The sequence below is a fragment of the Lingula anatina genome, chromosome 4 (genome assembly GCF_051362555.1).
Source record: "Lingula anatina isolate TDL-2025a chromosome 4, LinAna3.0, whole genome shotgun sequence".
In the NCBI taxonomy this organism is placed as follows: domain Eukaryota; kingdom Metazoa; phylum Brachiopoda; class Lingulata; order Lingulida; family Lingulidae; genus Lingula; species Lingula anatina.
The window spans coordinates 18,954,294-18,979,429 of NC_141770.1; the positions used below are offsets into that span (position 1 = coordinate 18,954,294).

General features: G+C 38.7%; 2 protein-coding genes across 2 annotated transcripts in view; both read right to left on the minus strand.

Moving 5' to 3' along the window:
• LOC106176979 (uncharacterized) overlaps window positions 1-14,871 on the minus strand; it is a 43,766-nt gene extending 28,895 nt beyond the window's left edge. Inside the window, exons 1-22 of the mRNA XM_013559582.2 lie at window positions 14,675-14,871; window positions 12,654-12,896; window positions 12,264-12,386; window positions 11,611-11,850; window positions 10,753-10,890; window positions 9,553-10,004; window positions 9,171-9,285; window positions 8,798-8,839; window positions 7,774-8,334; window positions 7,055-7,228; window positions 6,089-6,649; window positions 5,837-5,857; window positions 5,532-5,555; window positions 4,670-5,230; window positions 4,318-4,347; window positions 3,913-4,041; window positions 3,568-3,744; window positions 2,719-2,979; window positions 2,306-2,344; window positions 1,431-1,849; window positions 893-1,055; window positions 302-424 (exon numbers count right to left, since the gene is read on the minus strand). Of these exons, the coding sequence (XP_013415036.2) occupies window positions 302-424; window positions 893-1,055; window positions 1,431-1,849; window positions 2,306-2,344; window positions 2,719-2,979; window positions 3,568-3,744; window positions 3,913-4,041; window positions 4,318-4,347; window positions 4,670-5,230; window positions 5,532-5,555; window positions 5,837-5,857; window positions 6,089-6,649; window positions 7,055-7,228; window positions 7,774-8,334; window positions 8,798-8,839; window positions 9,171-9,285; window positions 9,553-10,004; window positions 10,753-10,890; window positions 11,611-11,850; window positions 12,264-12,386; window positions 12,654-12,896; window positions 14,675-14,744 (4,666 nt within the window). The 5' untranslated portion in view covers window positions 14,745-14,871. The remainder of the gene's footprint in view (window positions 1-301; window positions 425-892; window positions 1,056-1,430; window positions 1,850-2,305; window positions 2,345-2,718; window positions 2,980-3,567; window positions 3,745-3,912; window positions 4,042-4,317; window positions 4,348-4,669; window positions 5,231-5,531; window positions 5,556-5,836; window positions 5,858-6,088; window positions 6,650-7,054; window positions 7,229-7,773; window positions 8,335-8,797; window positions 8,840-9,170; window positions 9,286-9,552; window positions 10,005-10,752; window positions 10,891-11,610; window positions 11,851-12,263; window positions 12,387-12,653; window positions 12,897-14,674) is intronic.
• Window positions 14,872-15,759: 888 nt separating this feature from the next.
• LOC147762534 (IgGFc-binding protein-like) lies at window positions 15,760-24,335 on the minus strand. Its single transcript, XM_087010819.1, has 8 exons — window positions 24,278-24,335; window positions 22,875-23,695; window positions 21,999-22,216; window positions 21,545-21,821; window positions 21,118-21,205; window positions 20,241-20,291; window positions 16,216-16,458; window positions 15,760-15,914 (listed from the first exon to the last, which is right to left on the minus strand). The coding sequence occupies exons 1-8, from the start codon at window positions 24,333-24,335 to the stop codon at window positions 15,760-15,762; spliced, it is 1,911 nt and encodes a 636-aa protein (XP_086866945.1).
• Between the last annotated feature and the right edge of the window lie 801 nt (window positions 24,336-25,136).

Genomic DNA, 25,136 nt, shown 5'->3' on the forward strand with positions numbered 1-25,136 from the left:
TTTGTGTATCACTATCATTTAGACTGTAGTTATCACGAGAATAAGTGAGTTTAGCCACTCGGGTTCACTTCATATCTTCATTTCGAGGAAGACTAAATATCAAGAAACTTGGAGCTAAAAAGGTGTATGGTTCGCTATTCTGTAAACGGTTTTGGATATGGTATGTCCTGGTGATTATGGAAAACTACTGCAATATTTAGGGTTTCCTTTTTGCTGTACCGGTATCTAATATATATTTTTATTATTGTAATTCTGAAAGTATTTCAAAGGCAGCAATATTATTCATTTACTCAAAACCTACTTGTGCACAATCCACAGAAGAGTTTACAGTTATCTGAGCTCCACTCGGGGTATTGGTTACAGACGTCCTTGGCGTATCTGGAGCAATCCGCCTTGTCAACGCATGTTTCTACTGGTGGTTTCACTGAAATGTTAATATCAAGACTTTATGATAAATACCTGAACAACAAAATTACAAACCTCAAAACTTCAGAAACACTACATTTGAAATACTACATTTGAACGAAGCAGTGAATATATTTCCAGGATGTATTAGTTTTTAGAGTAAGGAGAGTATATTTATGTGTCTCGTGTTAAACCTTCACAATTAATTTACAAGTGTTTGAGTTATTTGATGGCTTAAATTTATGTGCTAGTTAACTATGCTACCTCTTCAGCATTTATTACTATTATTATTATGGTTCACATTCACATTAAAAAAAAAATATTTATTTGTATTTTATCCGTTTGGCATTTTAACGTTGGCAAACAAACATATGGTTTTCCAAATAAATATAAATGTATTATAATTTGGAAATAAGTAATCCTAAGCACCACTGGCCCAGATAAAATAGCTTAAATTTTTAGCTAAGTTGTATAATGTCCGCCTTACCAGTGACTCCCGGTTTCGGACAGCTTTGGGCCTGCAATTGTGCCTTGATATTACCCAGGGCACTGAAGCTGTCCACCTTAAACACGTGATCTGCATCCGGGTCATTACCGATGTTGTTAAGTTCTGCTTGGTTGATGCCCTTTCCAATACCAATCGCAAATACCTAAGAGAGAGAGTGACCCTTTTTATCCCTGTTTCAATATTAGTGAAAGTCGACGTTCCCTTTATATTGTAACTCATACTAAGAATCCGCTGTGACACGCTTCCACTGTGTTTTCAGTTTTCAAAAACTTTAAGACCTCCGCTTAATTAATATAAATATGAAAAAAAGACTTAAACATGATAGAAGAATTTTTTCTCAAGTCGAAAGCAATTCCATCAGACTGCAAGCAAGAGCATTTTATGAGATTGAAAATTGCACACGCGGTTGGGGTTCGCATTAAATATAACACACTGCATGGTGACGTCACTTAACCTGCATTTATGATTCAGGTGCAAGTTTGTGAACAATCGCGTGGTAACAGGTCGCGCCACCTACCTCAATTCCTCTCGCCCGAGCTTTATCAGCCTCCGCCTTGCTAAACTGGGCTCCATTGGTGGATGTTCCATCTGTTATCACAAAGAGCATATTTGGCACCGTGGGCCTGTCACCAGTACCGGTAGTAAACATACTCTCACTGGCATATTTTATGGCTTCAGAGATATAGGTACTGCCGCGTTTGTACGGTATTTTGTCAACGGCGTTAAGAACGTCGGGTTTATTGGAATACTGGTTCAAGTGGAACTCGAGGTAAGGCTTGCTGTTGAACTGGAGAGCGCCTATTCTCACAGTCGTGGGACTCACGTCGAAGCCGTTCACGACGTCCTTGACGAAGTCCAGAGTGGTGCGGAAGTTGGCGGTGCCGACACTTCCCGAGGAATCGATAACGAAGATGATGTCGGCCTTGGCCTTGCACTCTATAAATCAGGCAAAATCGTGCTGTGAAACCCCGCACGAAAACGAAGTAGATACTCCAGCGCAGTAGACTACTGCAATCATACTGCAAACATGCTTCAAATCTGCTTCGATTGGGGAGCTAATTAGCATATTTGAAACATGCTTCTATCATGCTGCAAATCTACTGCATTAATGCTCCTCTTCTGTACAACCCTATGTGATTTGTGAAGTAGAATTGCAGTAGGCTATACTGCATTTCTACTGCAAATATGCTCCACACCACTACTGCGTTAATGCTTCTTTGCTACTTCAATACTACTGCATTTTCGTGCGGGACCATGCTGTGTTTAAAGGCATAAAATAAATAGTAAAAACTGATTTCCACGGAAATTGCAAAATATTTCCTTAAAACCTTTATTAAAATAAAAATATATTAATGACACTAAATGGGAAACAGGCACAGGCCTTCCACTTACGATTTGCGGTGCTAACAGGTACGGTCGGCTTAGGCGCAGCTGAAAATGTAAAGATTTAAATAATCATATAAAGATACTCATCTAAAATCAATTTTAAATTTGCCGAAACAATATGTATGAGATTCGCTTATAAAAAGGTAGAGAAATGGTCGTTTGACTGTTCATTTGCATATACTTTTTCTCTAAATATTTAAATGCTGGCGATTAGACCTGAGAAAGGTGCAGGTTAAAGGGAGAAAAAGATTAAGTGATAAGACTTTTATAATGTAAATATTTGCATGCACCAATTATCATTTGGCAAATGTATTAACACAGAGGATCGAAACTGTATATTATATGATACATAAACAGTTGTACCCCACCAGCTAGCTAAAGGAATAGCGGACAAGATCAAAAGATGCACTGGTACGTACCGTTACAGGCCGCCTGGGTCATCAGCCCCTTCATAGACCCCAGGGCGTTGAAATTCTCAACAGAGAAAACGTGGGTGCTGTCGGGATCCGATGCAATAGCCTCAAGTTCGGACTGTTTGGCACCACTGCCGATACCAACTGCAAACATGGTGGCAGTCTTGGCCTTGTGGATTTCCGCAGCCTCAGCAAGTGTACTGGCGGCGTTGTTCGATCTGCCGTCGGTCATCACGATACCAATGTTGGGGACGTTAGGACGGTCACCTGTTGAGAAAAATACATGTAACAAGTATTATTGTATTTTTAAAATCGTTCCTTTAGAGACACATACCCTGCAGATTCATGGATGTTGTCCAGATCCACCTTCCCACTAAAAGAAAGTGGCGGAAAAAAGACATGTATTTGCACCCAAGCAATATGCTGGGTCTTTCAAGTTTTTCAAATGAGAAAATAGATTCTTTTTCTTCTTCCAAAAGTGCCTTTACCATAACACTAGAGGAATGGAGGAGAGGGGTGGGCATAACGTTCCATTGTATTATCTTTCTCTAATACTTTTTTATTGGCGTGGGTCCATTGGTTCGTTCCATAAATGCCTTAAGCCCGAAATGTGGTCTAAACTTTACGAACGAAAATATAATCTACTTCATTTCAAACGAAAAACATAATAAAATAAAATATCTACTGGTCGGAAACATAAGTCGTATATCCTTGTTATAAAACATGCCCAATATTTTATTAAGTTAGACTACTACTCATACGTTTTAGGGCAAAGCAGACTTAAATTTTCGTCTGGAAATTAAGAACATTTTCAGATTACAGTCCTAATGTGAAAGAGGTATGTCAGTTCCTTACCCTTCGCAGCTGTAAACATCGTCTCCCTCATGTATTTCAATGCAGCGCCAGTGTTGGTGGAGCCCTGAGTGTATTTAATGGCCGAGATGGCGTTCAGAAGAGCAGCCTTGGAGGAGAACTGTTTCAAGCTAAATTGTTCGTGCGTGGTGGAGTCGAAGGTCATCACGCCAACTTGAACTGAAGTTACAACAGGTTGTAAATGGCTACGTCCCACGTAATTTATTAAAAAATAAAAAAACTGTGAAGAATGGTGAGCTGTGTTTAGTGGTCAAACTTTTTTGTTTACTACAATGATGAACTTAATAAAAAAAAAAAAAAACTAATGAAATGCTTAAAATTACACACCGGCGTTTGGTCCAATGTTGAAACCATTGACGACGTCCCTTACGTAGTCAAGTTGTTTCTCGAAGTTAGGGGCCTGTACGCTACCTGAGGCGTCCAATACGAACACAATATCCGCGGCATCCAGGCAAGCTATATACAACAGAATGAATGGTTATAATCATAAAATAAAAAAGTGTTTTGGTTTTATTTTGTTTCAGCAAAAGGAACTTACTACTGCCAAAAAATATCAAAGACATTAAACGGCTTTAAATCAGTTTTCAAACTGAAAAACTAAAATTTACATAGCTGTCTCCTTTGCTTATTGCTGTGCTTAGATAAAATTTTGAAAACAAAACAGAGTAATTTTTTTAATTTGTTCAGTTAATCTGGGATTGATAATCGGTGGACGATAAAATAAGATATTACTTTTCACGGTGGGTGGCACTGTCACTGGTTCTGAAAAAGTATCAAAACATACATGTTAGTATCTACAGTGGTAAATTGTATCAATTGCCTATAAAATAAAATAAAACAAAGGTGCTCACAAATAATGATAAAGACAAACATAGCAGTTCTTTATTCATTCTATATTTGATAAAGATATATTGTTTACTTATCTCATTTAATAGGAAAAGAAAGGAATGGTCTTAAAGATCATTAAAAGTATCATTTAATTTGATGACTCTGTTACCAACACATTACCATTGGTTTAAACTCGTTAACAAAAGTACAAGTGCCGAGATATCGTATTAAACTGCAAAAATTATGAGCGACTCACGTGCACAAGCGTCCGTAGCCAACTGCGTCTCTATTTTAGACAGCGCACTGAAGTCTGAAACAGTCAAGACATATTTGCTATCCGGGTCGTTAGCCATGGCCTTCAGCTCGTCAGTGTTGACATTACTGCCGATGCCGATAGCGTACACGGATGCGACATTACGCAGCTTGTTCGCTTCTGTGGTGGTCGCTCCCCTGTTGCCGGACACGCCGTCGGTCATTACGATAGCGATGTTCGGGACGTTCGGCCGATCGCCTTTAGCAGCCGTGAAACTGCTGGTGCGGGCGGTGGAGAGGGCCAGGGCTGTGTTGGTTCCGCCGGTCTTCTGCTTGATCTTGTCCACGGCGTCTAAAATGGCCGCTTCGGTGCTGTGAGTGTTGAGGTTGAACTCCTGCACCGCGTTATTAGAGAACTGCAGGACGCCGACCTGTACCGCGTTTGGTCCGACGCCGAATTTCTTCACCAAAGATTTGATGAATTGCAGTTGTTTGGCGAAGTCGGGTGGTTTGACGCTGCCAGATCCGTCCAAGATGAACGTTATGTCTGCCTGGCCCTTGCAAACTGTAAATATTACAACGCGTTTATCTTTCAATGATCAAAAGAAATAATTAAATACATGCAGCGAAAATAACTAAAGAAAATTATACGTCACTTTAGTTGTTTGGAGGCGGGGTTCAATTTAACTGCATAAAAAATTAAGGAGAGATAAATGACAACAGCTCCGGTGAAATTATTCAAAATTTGAATGGAGAGATCGGAATACAGAAAGAACTAAGATTGATAGGTCTGCGTTTTGATATAAGAAAGGGGACTATGAGAGAGAGAGAGAGAGAGAGAGAGAGAAGGAGGAGGTCATACTTACTTGGTGCAGGGGTGGTGGTTATCACTAATAAAAGAAAAGCAAATAAAAATTAAATATTCCATGCCATATGAAGGTAAACTGGCTGCAAATTGATAAAATATGATTTGATAAAAAACACAATTTCAGTGATTATGTGTCTGATAAACTGGAGGACCTGTTCGGTAAATAAACACTGAAAAGTTCAATGGTTTACTTTCTTTTGAAAACATTTGTACTGCGTATATAGATTTCAAATATATGTATTATCTAAAATCAGTAGGGTTTGGAGAAACAACATAATTATTACACACGCCCTGTCAACGTACCTACTGGTGCCGCAGTAGCCTCTGCAAATAAAAAAAAATTGATTAATTACGACATTATAGTCTGCGAATTGAAATTGTTGTTGAAAAAATAACGCAGATAAGAAAACGATCCATTCTTATATTTTTATGGCAGAAATCTCTCCCTGAACCAAACAGAAACTACAAAATGTATTCAATAATAAAAGACATAAAAATAAATGACAGAAAAAAGGGACTTTATGAAGGCAATTTAAATTCTGTCTGGTGTCTTACGCGCACAAGCATCTGTAGCAAGCTGGGTCTCTATATTGCTGAGAGCGCTGAAATCAGCCACGGTGATGGCAAACTTGCTGTCTGGATTGGTGGCAATGGCCTGCAACTCCGCTTCCTTGACACCGCGCCCTATTCCCAGTCCATACACGGTGGCCACATTTTGAAGATTGCCGGCTTCTGTGGCGGTTTTCGCGCCGTCAACAGAGACTCCGTCCGTCATAACTATGGCTATGTTGGGTACATTAGCCCTGTCACCCTTGGCAACGGTGAAACTGCTTGTGCGCGCATGCTCGAGACCGAGGTGGGTCTGGGTACCGCCCTTCTTCTGCTTGATATTGCCAATGGCTGCCAGCATAGCCGCCTCGGTGCTGTGAGTGTTGAGATCGAACTCCTGGGTGGCATCGCTAGCGAACTGAACGACGCCGATCTGGACGGCGTTTGGACCGATGCTGAACTTTCTGACCATGGATTTGACGAAGTCCAGCTGTTTCGTAAAGTCCGCTGGCTGAATGCTGGCGGAGCCGTCAAGGATGAAGGTGATGTCGGCTTTAGCTTGGCATACTGTTACGAAAGAGCAGAGGAGTTCACGTCAACAGATGGAGTCAAAGTTTTGCTTTGTATTTTGTTTGTTATGCATGTATTATCATAACTATTTTACAGACATAAAAACATCGTAATTGATAACAATAAAACCATCATGAAATGCGCAACACCTTTAAGAAGAAAATAATTCAGCAACGAATCTCCTCTCCATGAAATGGAATATAATATAATATAAATATGAAACTGCATGAATTCACAACGTTAATTATTTCATTTATTTTGGGGATAACAGGGCAAAATACAAATCTCTCTCTCTCTCTCTTTCTCTCTCTCTCTCTCTCTCTCTCACACACACACACACACACTTATTTAGTAGCATCGAGCCATCTAGATTAAATCCCGACTTGCAGACCAATTCCTCACCATTAGGGCAAGCGGCCGTGTTGCACGTTCGGGTTCTTCTGGCAGCCCCTACGCACGGCTTTCCGCCATTGGCAGGTGCTGGGTTGGTGCAAGTCCTCTCGCTGTACTGTGTGCCGCCTCCACAGGTGGCGCTGCAAGCTGTCCAGGCGCCATAGGCAGTCCACTGTCCGTCAACTATATGCATAAACACATAAGGAAGACGTCATTTAGTTAACCTTTGAGCGGATTTGGGGGATGCTAAGTGAGATCAGCTTTGAGTGGAGCAAGCAAAAGCAAGAATTGAAACAAGTTGTAGGTAATGTGTATAGAAAAACTCTCCGATAATCAATGAGATTGCTTTGTTTAAATCAAATGGACGCCACTAAACATGATATAATGCTTAACAGGAATATACGAGAAAGACCTGAAAGGGAATCACGTTCTGCATATAAACATCACACAATCAGTCACACACGTTCTATACACCTCTCAATTTAACTTGCCTGGAAAAAAAACGCATTCAATTATTATGAAAAAACGACCTAAAACCTAAATTCTTTAGAAGAGGAACGAATCTTCGTCGTCGCGACATAAAAAATAAACGTGTACACGTCACGCAAACTGCCGTGTGAACATCCGCAATAAAGAAAAAAAAAAAGACGCGCGCTTGAATGGCAAAACGTATTTACCGCTGACGTTAGAAAAAAGAACAAATCAAAATGTAAGGCCCGGAAGTATACCTGGACATGTATTTTGCAACAACTGCTGTTTGATCCAGTAAAACGTGTCAAAATCATACACATTGAACGCGTTTGTCTTTTTTGGAGGACTAGCCACTTGTTCCAGGAACCGCATATCAATAGCCGTGCCCACCCCTATGGTCATTACGTTGATGCCCGCCTGTTTAGCATAGGTTGCCTCGGCAACCGTTCCCTGGACGCTCTGGGGCTGACCATCGGTGAGCAGAACGGCAATGTTGGGTACTCCTGGCCTGTCCCCATTCCCCGGAGTAAAACTGACGGTCCTCATCAGTTTCAAAGCAATGTCGGTGCTCGTTCCTCCCTGGCTTGGCTGGATCCGATCTATGGCCTGTAGTACCTGGGCTTCTGTGTTGTAGCTGCTCAGGTTGAAGGCTATATTTGCCTTGGTGCTGAACTCAATTACACTAATACGAACTTTTCCTCCATCCACGTCGAAATCTCTGACTACGTCTTTGATGAAGTCCATCTGCTTGCGGAAATTTAGCTGGCTGACGCTGCCCGAACCGTCCACTATGAAAACTATGTCAGCTTGCGTGCAACCTGAAATGGCGGGAAAATTGCTTCAAAATTTGCTTCAAGTAACGCCTTGTTACTGCTGTAAAATTGAAAAAGGAAGATTGTATAGGTACACAAAATGCCTCTTTTTTGAGGTATTGAGTCCCAAATCAAAACTGAACCAACGTGTTTGCCACTCCTCCATACTGTTGTAATTGAATGCGTAATCATTTCAGCGACACAATGCGTTATGATGCATTGACACATTTATATAAATGGCAAACGTTCAATATTCCTGGAATTTTTAGCACTCTCCCCCGAACACCAAGGTGTGCCACATTTGAAACAGCTGACAAAATTACGATCTAACAAAATAGTTTCTGGAGAATGAAGAATATCACTTCCGACAGTAAAAAGGGAAGCCTGAAGCTCAAAAACGCGTTTATAGCTCGGAATTTTATTAGCTGTTTTGGCGTATGCAAGGAGAAATTAGCTTAGAATATTATACCTTTTTGCAAAACGGCTGAGGGTTTAGGTGCCAACGGCTGGGCTAAAAAAAGAGCAGTGTTTACTTTATTATATCTGAAATGATTTCTGAAATGTACGCTTAATATACCGTGAAACAATTCATTCGTTTACGTGTAAAACATGATATGCTCCAATACAAAAATATATATAACCTTGATTGTATTTTTCAGCTTAAATATTATACTACATAAAAATAAATAATATTTATACTAAAATGATGTGTGGCAATCTTCGTAATTTAAAACTAGATATGTATTCAGTATAAGATTTGTGAAAGGCCATCTGAAACGTGAACCAAACCCGACAGAAATCATACTTGTCGGCATTTAATGTAAACAACAGAACACGTGTACCTGTGCAAGAAAGTCGTGCAATGTCTGCCTGTATGGAGGCAAAGGCGGCAAAACTCGATACTGTGAACACATGTCGGTTATCAGGGTCAGACGCTATACTGTTTAATTCCGTTGTCTGGAAACAGATATCTTTTATTGTTATTCTCTTGCAATTCTGCTTTACTGATTCAATACTGATTCAATATTACTTCGTAATATTTATTTTTATTTATCTGTTTTTAACAACTATTCATTTTTTGAAAGTTATATTATCTTAATTTCCTTTTCTGATCGACGTCAATATAATTGGTATTTATGTTCAATACACGTAATGATTTTCTGTTTAGTCTATGATACTCGCACATTGCTTAAAATAACGAATAAAAAGATAACCATGAAGTACCTTAACATTTGGTCCAACACCAACTGCAAACATGTTGATACCCCGATCTCTGGCATTCTGAGCTTCTTTTGTGGTGAGCGACGGGTTCTGGGACTCTCCATCAGTCACAACGATACCAATCTTGGTGACGCCAGGGCGTGCGCCATTCTTGTCGCTGAATAGATTCTGCCACATATCTCTGATGGCGCCACCGGTATTGGTACCCCCAGGACGATACTGAACTTTATCTATGGCTTGAAGAACTTCTGCTTTAGTTGATACGTTGCTGAAATGGAAGTCGATGGCGGGTTTGTCGCTGTACTGAAGCAAGCTTATCTGAACATCTTGGTTGCTGATGACGTACGAACTGACGAAATTCCGGACAAAGTCTTTCATTTTGTTAAAATTGCTTTCACCGACACTTGTTGAAGAGTCCAATACAAAGGCGATGTCAGCGGATGTCGTTGGGCAATCTGGAATACAACATGGTTGATCAAAACAACTGTGATTATACAAAGTCAGATTTTAAAATATCAATTTGTTTCTCGTTTCGCTTAATTGTTACACTTTTTCGGGGGTGAGAGAAGGGGAACCTCCGTCAGGGGGCGCGAGGTGCCTACCGTGCCTTTTTTAGTGATCCTTTCAGTGACATACACAAGAAGGCGTAGTTCTTAGATCAAAATAAACATCATTGATCTTTTCACATCATTAAATTATTTGTTCCGCTGTTTGGTATGATACGAATGTTCTATAGCTCGTGTATTTTGACATATTACTAGTTCATGTATGCAGATGACTTTCAATACATCAGCACTTGCTTCACTGCAAAACAGGGGCGGATTTAGGCCGTTTTCTGGGTCTTCCGGAAGACGGTCAGATTTTCAAGTTTACAATGAAAGGTATCTAATTTTTTTCTGTCGGAAGACGGTCAAAGAATGACGGATGGATCAACAAATATAATATGGAAGACTCTCAGAAAATATCCTGGATCCGCCCCTGCAAAATGTAGCTCACATCTTTAAATCCCTCTACCCTTTACATATACATGTACATTTTAAAAATGAATTGCGGAAGGAATATTTACCTTTTGTAGACTATAGTAAATATATAAGGAAATGTTAAATCCGTAACAGACATTTAAATTTTATATATCAATTGAACATTTAAAATTAAACTCAACTGACATTTTGAATACTATATTTTGAGGCAGATTAGACTTACAGTATCTCTCGCATACATAAGGCCGTTTTGCCAGACAGTTCATATCGTTCCACAAACCATCATAGGTCCCAACACTGGCGAAAAACTCTCCACAGTCTTCGTTGTTTGCCGCGTTATCGGGCTGGCCTGGTATCCAGCCTACAAAAGGGATAGCAGCAACTGAATTTCTAGCTTAAGGACGGTGATTGCATCCTATAGGTTCAATAGGCACATTCATATTAACTAAATATTAATATTAAATATTATTCCAAATCTTGCTGCTAAAATAAGTGTTTATTAATATTCCTTGACTCATAATGTTGTGACCGATTTTCACGTTTGCACTATTTTCTAGAGTAGAAATCCGCTTTCTTTTCGTAAACACACTATTTTTTCATGTTCTAATAACTTTAAAATTTTTAAAAGTTAAGAAAATATTGAAGTCGTGAGGATAAAGGCAGATTTCTCCTGGAATCCACTTTAGAAATATCCCTTCAATTTACTCCGTATATGTCTTTAAATACACAGGAAAAACATAAACAAAGCCACTCTTTTAAAATTCCAAACGGAATGGTACTTAAATCGGATGAGGAGCAAACCCGCAGAATAATAGATGTATGCACATGAAATCTACTTACATGTACTATACTGCATACTAGTACCATTATTTGTACACTACATAGAAAAAAGCAACGTCTTGTTTACACCAGGGTACTTTAGACCGCTAAGAGATCTAACTGCAGTCACTTGATGATCTCATAAAAACACAGTCATATTGCAAAAAGGCTATGTTATGTAATTTGCTATTTCAGAGACGCCAGTTAGATCTATTTTCGATCTATAGTAGATCCTTGTTTGAACACCAGTCAAATATCTCACGTGTAAAAGGCAACTTCTTTCCGGCAGGTGTCGTAAATGTCCCCTCCTTGGACGTGTCTTTGGCACCTATCCAGAACTGAGCGCCTGGGTACTTCTGGGCTAGCAGGTAGTCATTTTCCGATTGGTTTTCAATAACCACCAAGCTTGCACCCACAGACGCACAGTGTTTGTCTGCTTCCGACCACGTGACTGCTTCGTCGACGTAGAGGTACTGGCTGTTCTTGTTGATCGTCCATTGTACTGGAAATAAGAGAAAATGCAGTATTATTAGTTTGGCTGATACACCATCAAATTTTTGTCATGCGTTACATAAAAAGAGAAATATAAAATGATAAAAAAACATCAAAAAGAAATAGCGAAGTAGTATTAAGTGGTATAATCTAAATGGATTTCGTATTACTGTCACATGTGAATTGTTTGCCCAACCCTCACGAATATGAAATAAGCTAGAGCTTTAGCTGTGATGAAAAGCCGGTGTACCATGCAAATCTGACTCCCCTTAAAGAGTCAGATTTTCATTGGGGTCAGCATTTCATGTCACACCGGTTCTCATGATACTTAATGTCACAAAAGAATAAGATATAACAAAAACGAAATGTTAGATTAAAATCAAGAAAGTGAAACCAGACCTTTAAGTTTGCGAATGAACTTACGTTTTCTCTCGCACACGAACGATTGCGCCGAGCTACAATCCCTGTCACTCCAGCTCCCACTTTGTTGGATTTCTGCGCAGTCTTCGTTGTTGCCTAGGTCATTAGGTTCAGAGCCACCCCAACCTGAAGTAGAAATAAAAAAAAAATAAAAAAGAATGTACTAATATTGAACTTCTATGGCAATGAAACGTGGCAATGATGTTTTACAGCACAAACGGGAGCATAAATGTTCCATATCAAAGCCCTTTCATTTCCGTCAGCAATTTCCGTTGAATAACTGGCAATCGTATAAGCTACAGCAATCGTTGATATTCGAAGAAACCAGGGGATTATTAAAGACGAAATGAATGTTTTCTATATTAGGACACACTCTTTATCAAAGTGGCCTACCTGTAAAAGCAACTGGGTCGCCTTTGACTGTCATCCAAGTCCCCTCAGCCCTTATGTCGTTGATCCCGATCCAAAGATTGCTGACGTCCTTGTTTCTGATGGCCACGATGAAGTCGTTCTCGTCTTGGTTCTCAACAATGGCGAGATCGCCGCCTGCTTTCCGACAATGTTGTAATGCGCTCCGCCATGCTTTTGGATCTTTTACGATTAAAAACTGTCTGTCTTTGTACGTCCGCCAGGAATCTGGATAACCAATACATTGGAATTTAGCATTGTATTTTTTTTTGTTAGAAGAGGGGAGGATTTAAAAGTAATTCAATGTGTGCATTGTACTGAACAATATGACAGTAGAAAACTATAACTTGAACTTTATGCCTGTTTGTGGATTGAAAAAAACTAAAAGTGGCCATGGGAACATAAAATCGCGATATTACTATTGTGTGGACTGTGAACCATTATAACCTGACAGTTTTGCCACAATTTACAGTCAACCTCAGAAAATACCTGTCATCTTTATTATCAAAAGGGAGAGTTAAACTGAGAACGAAAAAGACGAAACTTAATTTTGGGAAGATATTGCGGCCTAGCCTTGAAATCCCTTTTCTTGTGCAATCACTTAATTATAGAAAAGTGTACGTGGAAAAATACTTCTATGTTAACCCGCTACAGCAATTACATGAATATCCATTTGGTAAATAGTTGAGTCCAAATAGTCTTCTAAGTGTATGTCTACAATTTATATCCGAAGTATTGCTAGCGGTGTATGTACATGTATCTGTTTAACTATAATTTTAAGACAACTGTCAATTGTTCAAATTATGAACATCACAGCTAATGTAGACAGATCAATCATGCATGTAGCTTGACGAAAATCAGCTGTTTTACAAAAAAAAACTAAATAATAAAGTTTACTCTTGGGGGTGGTGGGGGAGGTGTCGTGTATGCATGTTTGTGTGTGTGAGAGAGGATGGCGGGGGGGGGAGGTGATTGGCAGTTTCACCCTTATCTTATCTGGACACACACAAAGATGACACGGAATTTTATTGAATACAACAAGACCATCGTGGAAGGGCGCGTTTTTGGCGTCTTAATGAAATGTTCATATCAATCGCGTATTTGATCAGGGACATTAATCAAAAGTCTATATGAGTGAATCTGATGAACGTAATTTATTTAATCAGTTCATGTCTTCTTCGTTCGCTGGAAAATACTAGAAGGAAAGGGGGTTCAGTTAAGTACGGCCCAAAATTGTTCCTTTGAGTAGCGCCATGCCAAGAGTTAACGCAGAGAGCTGCTAATTTTAGCGTTCTGATATCAATTTAAAGGGACTGCTATCGCCACGATTGGGATGTTTAGATATTCTATCTGTTAGTAAACAGTAATCATAAGTGACTTTCCTCTCTTCTGAAAGATTATTTGCGGTCAAACAGAACACCGAAGTATTTGCTGCTGAATACGGCTTTCACCCTACTGCGGGTGTGTTGCACTAGAAACTGTTTTCCTTTACAACAAAACGCGCATAAAATCGTTATTACACCCAGTTAAAAGGATAATAACTCTTCGTACGATATCTATATTTCACAATAAAAATATTGTGAACAACTCACAGAAATATAATATATTCTGATTTACCACAAAAACGGCAGTTATAGCTATTATTCTGATATCTGACCTCCATTGAGAGATTTTAACAAAAAACCAAACTTTTTAGAAAAAAAAAAAAAAAAAAAAAAAAAAAAAACAGGGACTAACTTTGAATGTAAAAATGGATTCATTAACCATTGGTAAGTATGGGAAAATTGTTGTTTACTCCAGGAAAATCCATTTTTTGGCCAAAACGAAGAGTTATTATCCCTTTAAGTAACCTTTTAAAATAACTAACGCGCAGATATCTATCTGACTTCAGTACAAAAGTGAGTGAAAAATGCTGAGCGTAATTAAATTCCTAAGTATGAAAACAATGAATGAAATAAATGAAACTGACAATTTAGAAAATATGAAATGAAAAAGTCATCACTTACCTTGGGCTAGCGAAACTTGGACAACCAAGACAAGCGAAAAGAGCGTCAAAATAGCCCGATTGTCCGGCATGACTATTTTCAGTCTTCAAGAAAGCAGAAAAGATATCGACACATATATACCGATGGTTTCTTTACCCTAAACGAGATAAGATGAGCTCGTGTCGCGACGCGATTCTGAGACCAAGCAAACAAATCTGCAAATAAATATAGGCCCAGATCTGCGCTTTTAAAAAGGAAAACGCGTGCTCCCCCGGGGACGGGAGTGACCCAAGGGTAAAGTCAAGGCTAAAAGTAGGGCAAGATAAAAGATAGATGTGCTTTCTAGAAAGTTAAATTCACGGTCCTAGCTTTGCATATACAAATACAGCAGCTGTGTACACTGTGGTTTAAGTGAGAGTTTTAAGTGAGGGACAGTATCCTTTTGAGATTTTTTAGGAAAGCACGTGACGTATGTCGGTCTGTATTCTTTGCAATTTGAAATATTTTTCTTCCCCAACTTTTCAGTTACTTTGTAGAGCTCACAGTTGGAATTGGGTTTAGGAAAAACTCAGCCATGTGTAATTCTGACATATCTCTCAAACGGGTTAGACATATAAATAGCAAAAATATGATATTTAATATTATATATATAATTTGACTTTTAAAAATTACACGTTCAGTACGACTGATACACCATCAAATAAAAATGTTTGCCTTTCTTTACATAAAAAGAGAAATATAAAGTGATAGAAAATTGAAAAGAAATAGCAAAGTATTATTAAGTGGTATAATTTTATTGGATTTTGTATCAATGTCATATGTTAATTGTTTGTAAAGCAATTTTTAAAAATCTCTGTTCCACCGGGTTTGCGGATGCCTGAAGAACTGATTTTGACCCACCCTCACGAATATCTAATACATGTAAAAGGAAATGCCCAAACATCTAAATTTCACCAATACTGATGTATGAATTTGACGTTGGCTTAAAATGTAACCAAAGCCTTGATTTTAAAGCCCGGTAAACTAAGAGTTTTGATGAAATGCCAGTGCTCATCGTACACACACTTCAGATTAAGAATTGACAAAAACTGAATGTTGAATTGAGGTCAAGAAAGAGAAACCAGACCTTGAAGTTTGCGTTTTCTCTCGCAAACGAACGATTGCGCCGAGCTACAATCCCTGTCATTCCAGCTTCCACCTTGAAGGATCTCTGCGCAGTCCTCGTTGTTGTTTAGGTCATTTGGTTCAGGGGCACTCCAACCTGAAGTAGAAAGAAGTAAAATGAAAAGGAGTGTACTGGCATTGAATTTTGATGGCAATGAAGTTTGACAATGAAGTTTTTGTAGCACAAAGGGGAAATTCATTATACTAGTAGACTGTTGTACATTCAGCGATAAATGTCCCTATACCAAATCCTTTTTATTTCCGTCAGCAAATGCTTTTGTATAACAGGGCATCGCATAAGCTACAGCAATCGTTGACATACGAAGAAACCAAGGAAAGGTTAAAGACGAAATTAATGTTATCTATACTATTACGCAATATCTATCAAAGTAGCTTACCTGTGAAAGCAACTGGGTCACCTTTGACTGTGATCCAAGTCCCCTCGGCCCTAATGTCGCTGATCCCTATCCAAAGATTGCTGACGTCCTTGTTTCTGATGGACACGATGAAATCGTTCTCGCCTTGGTTCTCAACAATGGCGAGATCGCCGCCTGCTTTACTGCAGTGTTGTAATGCGCTCTGCCATGGTTTTCGATCTTTTACGATCAAAAACTGTTTGTCTTTGTACGTCTGCCAGGAATCTGGATTAACAATACATGGGAATTCAGTATTATAGTTTTTTTTTTTTTGTCAGAAGAGAGGAGGTGCTAATTTAGAAGTAGGGCATGTGTACATATGAAAAATAACATGACAGTGAAAAACTGTAGTACATTTGAACTTAATGACTAGTTGTCTCTTATATTTCATGTATTAAAAAAAACATCAGTTATCCATACGTGAATCTACTAATGTAAAACCAAAAGTTTACTATTAGGTGAACTGTGAACAATTATAACCTGACAGTTTTGGCACAATTTACACCCAACTTAAGAAATTATCTACCATCTTTTTCAAAAAGAAGACTGAAACTGAGAAAGGAAAAGATGAAACATAATTTGGAGGAGCAATCTGGACCAAGCCTTGAAATCCAGCCCTAGCCATTTGCAACCACCTAATTAATTCACATGCTAGAATAGTATACGTGGTAAAAAAAGCATTAAAATTCGTTACAACAATGACAAATATATAAAAAATCAACTTTTGTAAATAGGTAAGTCCAATTCGATATCTGCAATATATATCTGCAATATTTCCAGCGGTGTATGTATCTGTTTAACTTTAAGAGACAGCTACCTGTATCAACTGTGCAAATTATAGAAATCACACTTCATGTTTGTAGACAGATCGATCATATTTGTAACTTAAGGAAAATCAGTTGTTTTACCAAAAATCCGCCAAATAATGAAGGTTACTCTCGGCAGTGGCGGCGGAAGTGGCGTTGTGTGTATTTGTGTGTATGTGAAAGGGGGGGGGGTGTTGTTCAGCAATTTTACCCTTAATCTTATCTGGGCACACACAAAGATGACACTGGGTTGATTAAATACTACAGGGACATTGTGGAATGGCGCTCGTGCTTGGCATCCTAATGAAATGTTCATATCAATCGCGAAATTTGATAAGAGACATTAATCAAATGCCTACATGAGTGAATCTGTTTAACGTAATTAATATAATCCGTGCTTTTCTTCTTCGTATGCTGGGAAATATTGTAGAAGGAAAGGGGGTCTTCTTAGCAGGGCCGAATATAGTTCCTTAGGGTAGCGTTATGCCAAGGATTAACGGAAAGAACGGCTAATTTTAGCGTTCTGATATTAATTTTAAAAGGGACTGCTATCGCCACGATTGGGATATTCTATCTACTGGTAAACAGAAATCATATAAGTGCGTCTATTATGACTTCCACTCCACTTAAAGATTATTTGCAGTCAAACAGAACACCAAGGTATTGCTTGCTGAGTAAGGCCTTCACCCTACCGCGGGTGTGTGGCACTAGAAACTTTTTTCTTACTTTAAAACGAATCACATATAAAATAATTACATCCTGCTGTGTATTTTTTTCAAATAACTAACGCGCAGATACATTGGGTAGGAAAACAGTGAATGAAATAAATGAAAATGGTTTAGAAAAAGTGATAGATAATTTAAAAAAAATGAAAAAGGCGTCACTTACCTTGGGTTCGTGCGTCTTGAACAACAAAGACAAGCAAAAAGAGCTTCAAGATAGCCCAATTGTCCGGCATGACTATTTTCTGTCTTCAAGAAGGCAGAAAGATGTGGACAGACATATACCGATGTTTTTTTTTACTCTGATCCAGATAAGATAACCTCGTGTCTTGACGTGATTCTGAGACCGAGAAAATAAATTTGACTAAGCCCAGACCTGTGTTTTTTAAACTAAAAAACACGTGCTCCCAAGGGGACGGGAAGGACCCAAGGGTAAAGCCAAGGTTAAAAGTGGGGCAAGATAAAAGATAAATATGCTTTCTAAAGACTTAAATTTATGACCCTAGATTTTAATGTGCAAATACAGCTGTGTGCATCTCTTATTTAAGTGACAGTTTTAAGTAGGGTACAGTATGCCTTTTAAGTATTTTATTCGCTGCACGCTCCGAGATTTGTATGTAAAAGCACAATTGCGTTCTTCATTTGCACCACTGAAAAAAATCACTTAGACAAAAAACTTTAAACAAATACAATAGTAATTGTAAATAATTCAATGAAATGAGTGCTGCTACATTGAACTACTACATTAAAGAATCACTCCCTACATTCTCGCTTTTAAATATCTAAACACATATTTTTAAAAATAATTGGTAAATTTCAACATTACATCATACAGTATCTCTAAAACTGTGCGTAATAAGGTTATTTACAAAAAAAGTTGCATAATGTCCGTTTCCGACAGCCAATGACAGAAATGTGTTAATAACTGTATCATGAAAATATATTTGTTTCTTAACTTTATAAATACAAACTTGATGTAAAAATATATTTGGTCGTACTGTATAAGTGAATACAATTGAGAAGTCTTCATCTATGGCAATTTAAATATTTTTCGACCCAAATATCTTAGATATTTTTCCCGGTTGTTGTCGTTTTAATAGAGCTGACATTTGGAATGGGGTCTAAGAAATGACAACTATCTGTAATTTTGATATATCTCTAAAACAGTCCAGACAGCTAAATTGCAAACATTTGATTCTTAATGTTATTCATGTAATTTGACTTTTAAAACTAAACTTGTAAAACATTCCTGTTAAAAAAAAAAAAGGTTCATGACAAGTCGGCCATGGGTTCGTGAGTTTTATGATCTCGTATCTGTAATAATATCAAAAGGTATTCTCTGTAAAACAATAAAAGAGCCCCTTAAGTGTGTATATGTGTGTATGTGGGTATGGGGGAGCTAGAATGGACACCCCAATCCAGTCAGTCGATCAAAATGCAGTCTTCTAAATACGTCGTTTTTACTCCGACCATAGATGGGAATCCAACAACTTGAGCTATTTATGAATTTATCATAACGTTTACCAATCCGATTTAATTGCATGGACCTAATACAATGTATCACTAGATTACGATTATGTTTCAGAGAGGTCCGTTTCACAGCTGTTATTTTGTCACATCATCACGGTACCCGGTGCAGTGGGTATTCGGTAAATCTCTCCCTAGACTTCTTGATTCACTGTCCAAATAACCAAGACTCGGGGGATCTGGTAATCGTTTTATGCAACGCAGTTTACATAACATCAGGTATTTCATTTCCTAATAACATATTTTGGCTACTGCGATCCTGTGTCATACATTTGGCCCCGGTGACATTTGAAACAGTTAATTAAGTTCAAAGGTCGAAAAGTGGTTACAAAAGTCACACATGTCACCCCAGCTTTCACTTAACGTCTCTGTCCACTATCAGATTCAACACAGTAAGTAAATACATCTTATCCAAAATATACTAAAAATACCCCGTTATTTAGCGATACAGAAGCAAGGAGTGTTGCTCGACAGATAACCCTACGTGCTAGACGCAACGGAGACGTCTCTAAAAGTAGTGATCAATTCTCTTCTGTCACACACGGTCATGTTCCCTCTGCTGTATTGCACCATCAATTAAGGTGTGCACAACGTGCACGGTGTGAGACAAATGTCACCAGATATGACATCTTGTACCAGTTTGTCATCAAAACAGAAAATCATTCAGACAAGTTATTAAAAATATGCTCGCATTTGTTTACTTCTGAATTATTCGATTTTTGTGTCTTCACAAAACCATCACCCTTTCCTTCTCTCTCTCTCTCTCTCTCTCTCTATCTCTCTCTCTCTCTCTCTCTCTGCTTTAGCTCCGCTTTTAACATCACGCCACAAATAATAATAATAATAATAATAATAATAAACATAACTCGCTAAAATTGTATTTGTTATAAAACATCATCAATAGTGTTCATTAATAAAAAGAATACAAAAGAATTAGAAAGATAAAACTCACCAGCTATTGGCTTGGCTAAATCTTCATCAATTTTCCCATCTCCGTCGTCATCTTTAAATCAGAATAAAACAACAAAATTTTAATCAATAGCATAAAACTTGCAAGTTTTTGAACGTACATGATTTGAAGAATGCGAACAAAATGTAAAAAGGTTATTCGGTTTGAACAGTCGTAAAATGACAGCACTACTGATCGCCCATGAAATACCCAAGGCTGGTAAGGAAACCCAAAAGGCGTGTCAAGTCAATTAAAATGAGGTTTTCAGTTCTAAAAATAAAAAAAAATTAACACTGGAGAGCACCTCAAAGGTGCAAACATCCGCCAAGAAACAGTCATACCCGTATTCAGTTGAATCGCAACCATATCATACTGTACAGGCCCTAACTATCCCGATAATTTGATCAAAATTGGAGGAAAAAAGCATTGAAATATTTTAAAAAAGACCAACAGTAGAGCAAACACCGGTGAAAACAACCTTCTTCGTCGGCGGAGGTAATTAAAAATGTAAGACAAAGGTCAGCCTCTATGGCACAATGTATGTAAAGGCACTGCTCAAATGACATAATCCCGGTTAGATAGATAGCGTTATAAGCGCCACGTGGTCACGACGTTGTCACACCGTGACAGCAACCAAGTATCCATGAAGTTTTTATTTATTTATTTTTTTTTTACGATAAATACAAATAAAGTGTCAATAGGCTTATAAAAGGCAAGCCATGCATTATTAAGAGCCGTGTCCATGGAGACATTTTCACATTTTCATCTGCGTGCACACGTAGGCCTACCTTTGTGCTTGGAGTTCATGTTTCTTTTCGGCATTGTGTACATCATCAATTGTATTCCATTAGCGTAGCGATTTTACAAAGTGTATTCTTACCTTTTCCATTTTGGAGTTCCTCATCAATGGTGCCGTCGCAGTCGTTATCAATTCCGTCTCCAACTACTGGTGGACTGACGGTGCACGGCTGCAACAAACATGGTAAAGTTGGTGTCTATGTAAATTTAAACATTTTGACATACGTAAGAACGAAAGCCATACCATTATTACTGTACAAAACTGAATTTCCAGAGAAGGGTACAATTAGCAACCTCCTGCTTGAAATGATATTTTTCTATCCATCTATTTACTGATATAAATAAATAGATAAAGTAATACATAAAAAGTAAAGAAAGAATATGTAAGTCGATGCAAAGATGAATTGACAAAGTTTAACAATACATTGAAAAAATTACAGGTGTCAAACTGAAATCTATTCATTTTTTTAAAATTTGTCTCTTTGGTGATAAATATGGAGTCCACTCACAGCATTAATAGCAGCCAATCTGAGACCGGCCGGATACCCGTACGATTCAGGAGCGACCCTCCCGTACATATATCCCGCGAATGTCACGGTGGGGTTGGTGTGGCGGAGAGTGTGGGTGCCGTGGGTGACCTGAAGCGATCCCACCACGTACGGTGAGCCGGCTACGTCAGTCCATTTAACGCTGGATGGCAACGGCTTGCCGTCGAAGATAAGACCACCACGCTCTGTCTTTTTGATCACGAAGTCAACGTAGTTGGTGTAATCACCGGTCACACCTCTATTGACAGAAAGAAAGAGAGATGATGAAAAAGTTTTTTTTCAATAATGGTAATAAAAAAATGTCACTTTTAGCTACTTGTTCCATCTAAATCTGCCATTACGTAACTACATGTTAAACTTGAACATATGTGCGTGCGTGCGTGTGCATGTGTGTGTCAAAAATGTCAATACTAACTTTGGGGTGGCGAATGTGTAATCAGCAGCGTACTGTTCTGTGGGTGGGATCATAACCATTGCAGGGTCACTCGCGTCACCGGCACCTGTCAGAATAAACTTAATCAGCATCACCGGTTTGTCCGCTGTGACTGTGGCTGTCTGGCCCTTGTTGGTGTAGAATTGTCTGAAACCTCCCTCTTTTGGTATAGTGTAAGTACCCACACCGCTTACTGTCACCTGAAACAGTCGATATTAATATTAACATAACATCGATGAACAGTTATTATTTTGCTCACTGGCAATCTCGTTTATGAAATTATGATTTCAATTAGTTTCACAACCACTTCAGTATTATGACAATATTGACTTTTTATTTAACTCTTCGTTGTTCTTAATGTCTTTCTGGTTTTTAAGAAAGTTGAACTGAGCCTCAATTTTAGACAATGTATTATTCTTATTATTTTATCATGATTCTTCTTATTGTTAGCTCTGTTAATTTTTCTTTATCAAGACACGAGTGAAGTGTAAATCATCAGTGAATGTCAGTAAGCACCGTTAAGGGCAGTATTCCGGCTACAGATATGAAATAATACGGAACAATGCAAGGTCTGTCTGCGTCGCCCTGTACCTTGAAATTGGTGTAAGGATAGTTTTGAAAGATACACTGTACATGTATAACGGCATCTAACCTCTCTTGATTACAATACAGGAACAGTGTATAGATATTCCCAAACCATTATGTACCTTTTGGGTCACATCTCTTCGTACTTAATCAGTGGATCTATTTCTTTTTTTTGTAATATTGTTTGGAACAGCGGGAAGAGTCGAGCGCTAGTTACACTCGGTCACAACTCTGATTCGACATCCCGATATTTTCGAGTCATGCTGTACTTACCTTAGTATCAGGCTCCGAAGCGATGACTTTGTAGTAATCTCCTATAGCTCTATCCGGCGTGGGAGCAGTGACAAATGCTTTTCCCCAAGTCACGACGGGGGGCAGCATCTCCACTAAATGATCTTGCGTACCGGCCTGAGTGGCCACAGCAGGCGTCTTCATTACAGCAGTTTTCTGGTTTCCACTAAGAACGGCTATGGGTTTGGTACCAGTGATGCGTGTTCCGCTCAAGTCACCAGCAGTATGAAGCTGCAGAGCGTCGTATGCGTCGAGTTTGACGGTGAAAGACTCTCCATTCCTATATGTCTTGCCTCCATAGGTCACTACGTTTTTGTCCATCAGGTTGCCCAGTTTGATGGTAACTCTTGTGTTGTCGCTGATGCCAACCACGTTGATCATAGACTGCCTGCCTGCCGGAGAGTTGGGATACCAACTGACCGCGAAATAGTCTTTCTCCAAGACGTCAACGGGCAGAGCAAGGAAAGAGTCTGCTGAAGCCGACTCTTTGTTATTTCCGTACACTGTAATCTCCCCGCCAACTGAAGTCACCAAAATGGCCTTTTTGGCTACCTCAGTACCTATTAAGTGCAGATTTTTGTCAATGGTAACTTTTTGGACATTACCGGCTGTAACAGTGAATTTTTGGTCCACTTTTGGGGAGGTCCACTTTGGGGATTGGACGTGCACTGCAACCGGTGTTTTAGAATTCGTTGTCACAAACATTTCAAGGTCAGTATTCAAGAGGTTTTCTCCAAAAGCGAAGACAAATCTATTGCCTCGATTGTCCGGTGCCCCTACATAGTTGGCTCGCAATGTCGCATCTTCAATAAGAGAGAATGGGACATAAAAATAATACCTACAGTGACAAAATACGTGTTAGAACAAATGAATACAGTTTGTCCCAGTTTAAATGTAACCCAGCTTGAACACCATTAATTTTCTGTTTACAAACTATATGTATATGATCAATATATTTCTGAAAAATATAGAGAAGTTAGCATATCTACTGCTACAAACAACATACCACTAACTCAAAGATTTTATCGTCATTTATGATGCCAAATGCAAATACTTATTAGGATGTAAGATAAAAAAAAACTGCAACAGAATTACGTATAACAGGGAAAGTGTTTTACTTAGAGATATTATAAATAGAATTAAAATTATAAATTTTCAACCCAAATAGAAGGCAATCTAGACTTTTCCTTGTGCACGTACGACTCAAGAAATTTGGATTCCTATTTAAGAAAACAATACACTTATCCCTTTCTTAAAAGCCTCACAGTAAAATTTCACTCATTCCATTTTTATAAAGACATCTTTAAAAAACAGCACAAAACAATAATTGAAAAATACTTGTATATTAATAGCAGAAATCTTCAATTCCATGGAATTTCACTTACCTATGCTCGGGCTAACAGCCGCGAGAAGGGCAACCAGTAGCACTGCGCCCCGCCACATCTTTAATCGCTACCTTGTACAACTTAAAGCCTCAGCCGAGAAGCGAACGCTGTATATATATGTAAGTATTGCACGACCCCCTTACGTAGCTGGTGTGACATCACACGAGTTCAAATATGTCCAGGTGCTGGAGTCGCCGGGGCCGTGGTCAATAACAAGAGCGAGGAGAGGATTATGGAGTATCTAGGCGATAAAGCAATCAGCTGCTGTGCGCGATATCATGCAGGACTGAAACATGCATGTTCTACCAGTTTTACTTGTATAAGCCGATTGGGGAGAGGAGGGGGGGGGTAGGTTGGGGTTCGTACTAATTTCGCGCCAACATTAAATGAGGTACACTGACATTGACGTATGTTCTCACTTGTCTTGATAAAATGAACTTGTAAAGTAGTTTTCAGACAGCTTATGAACGTTTGTCTGAAAAACAGGTGAGCGAGCGTCGAGTCATTCTTTTATCAAGAAAGGACCCTGGGGACTTCTTAACTAAATACCCGGCCAGAAATCTGTCATAGCAAGGGTTCCAGCTGACTTTATTGCAATTGACGAAGAATGTTCAGGTATCTAACGTCGGTTTGATATATCTTCTATCTAAAATTGTGATAGCTTGAAAAAAATTTTCTTTCCATTGGTGACAAGCACTTTGGGCGGCTCCCCCCCCCCTCCAGAAAAAAATAAAGTCTTTTTTATTATAAAACAGGCACAACATTAATTTTATTGTGCTAATTTCGATTCATTATGGGTAGGAGATGTACATGTGTAAAGTATGGACTGATTTTCGGGATGAAGTTATTGTGGCCACCG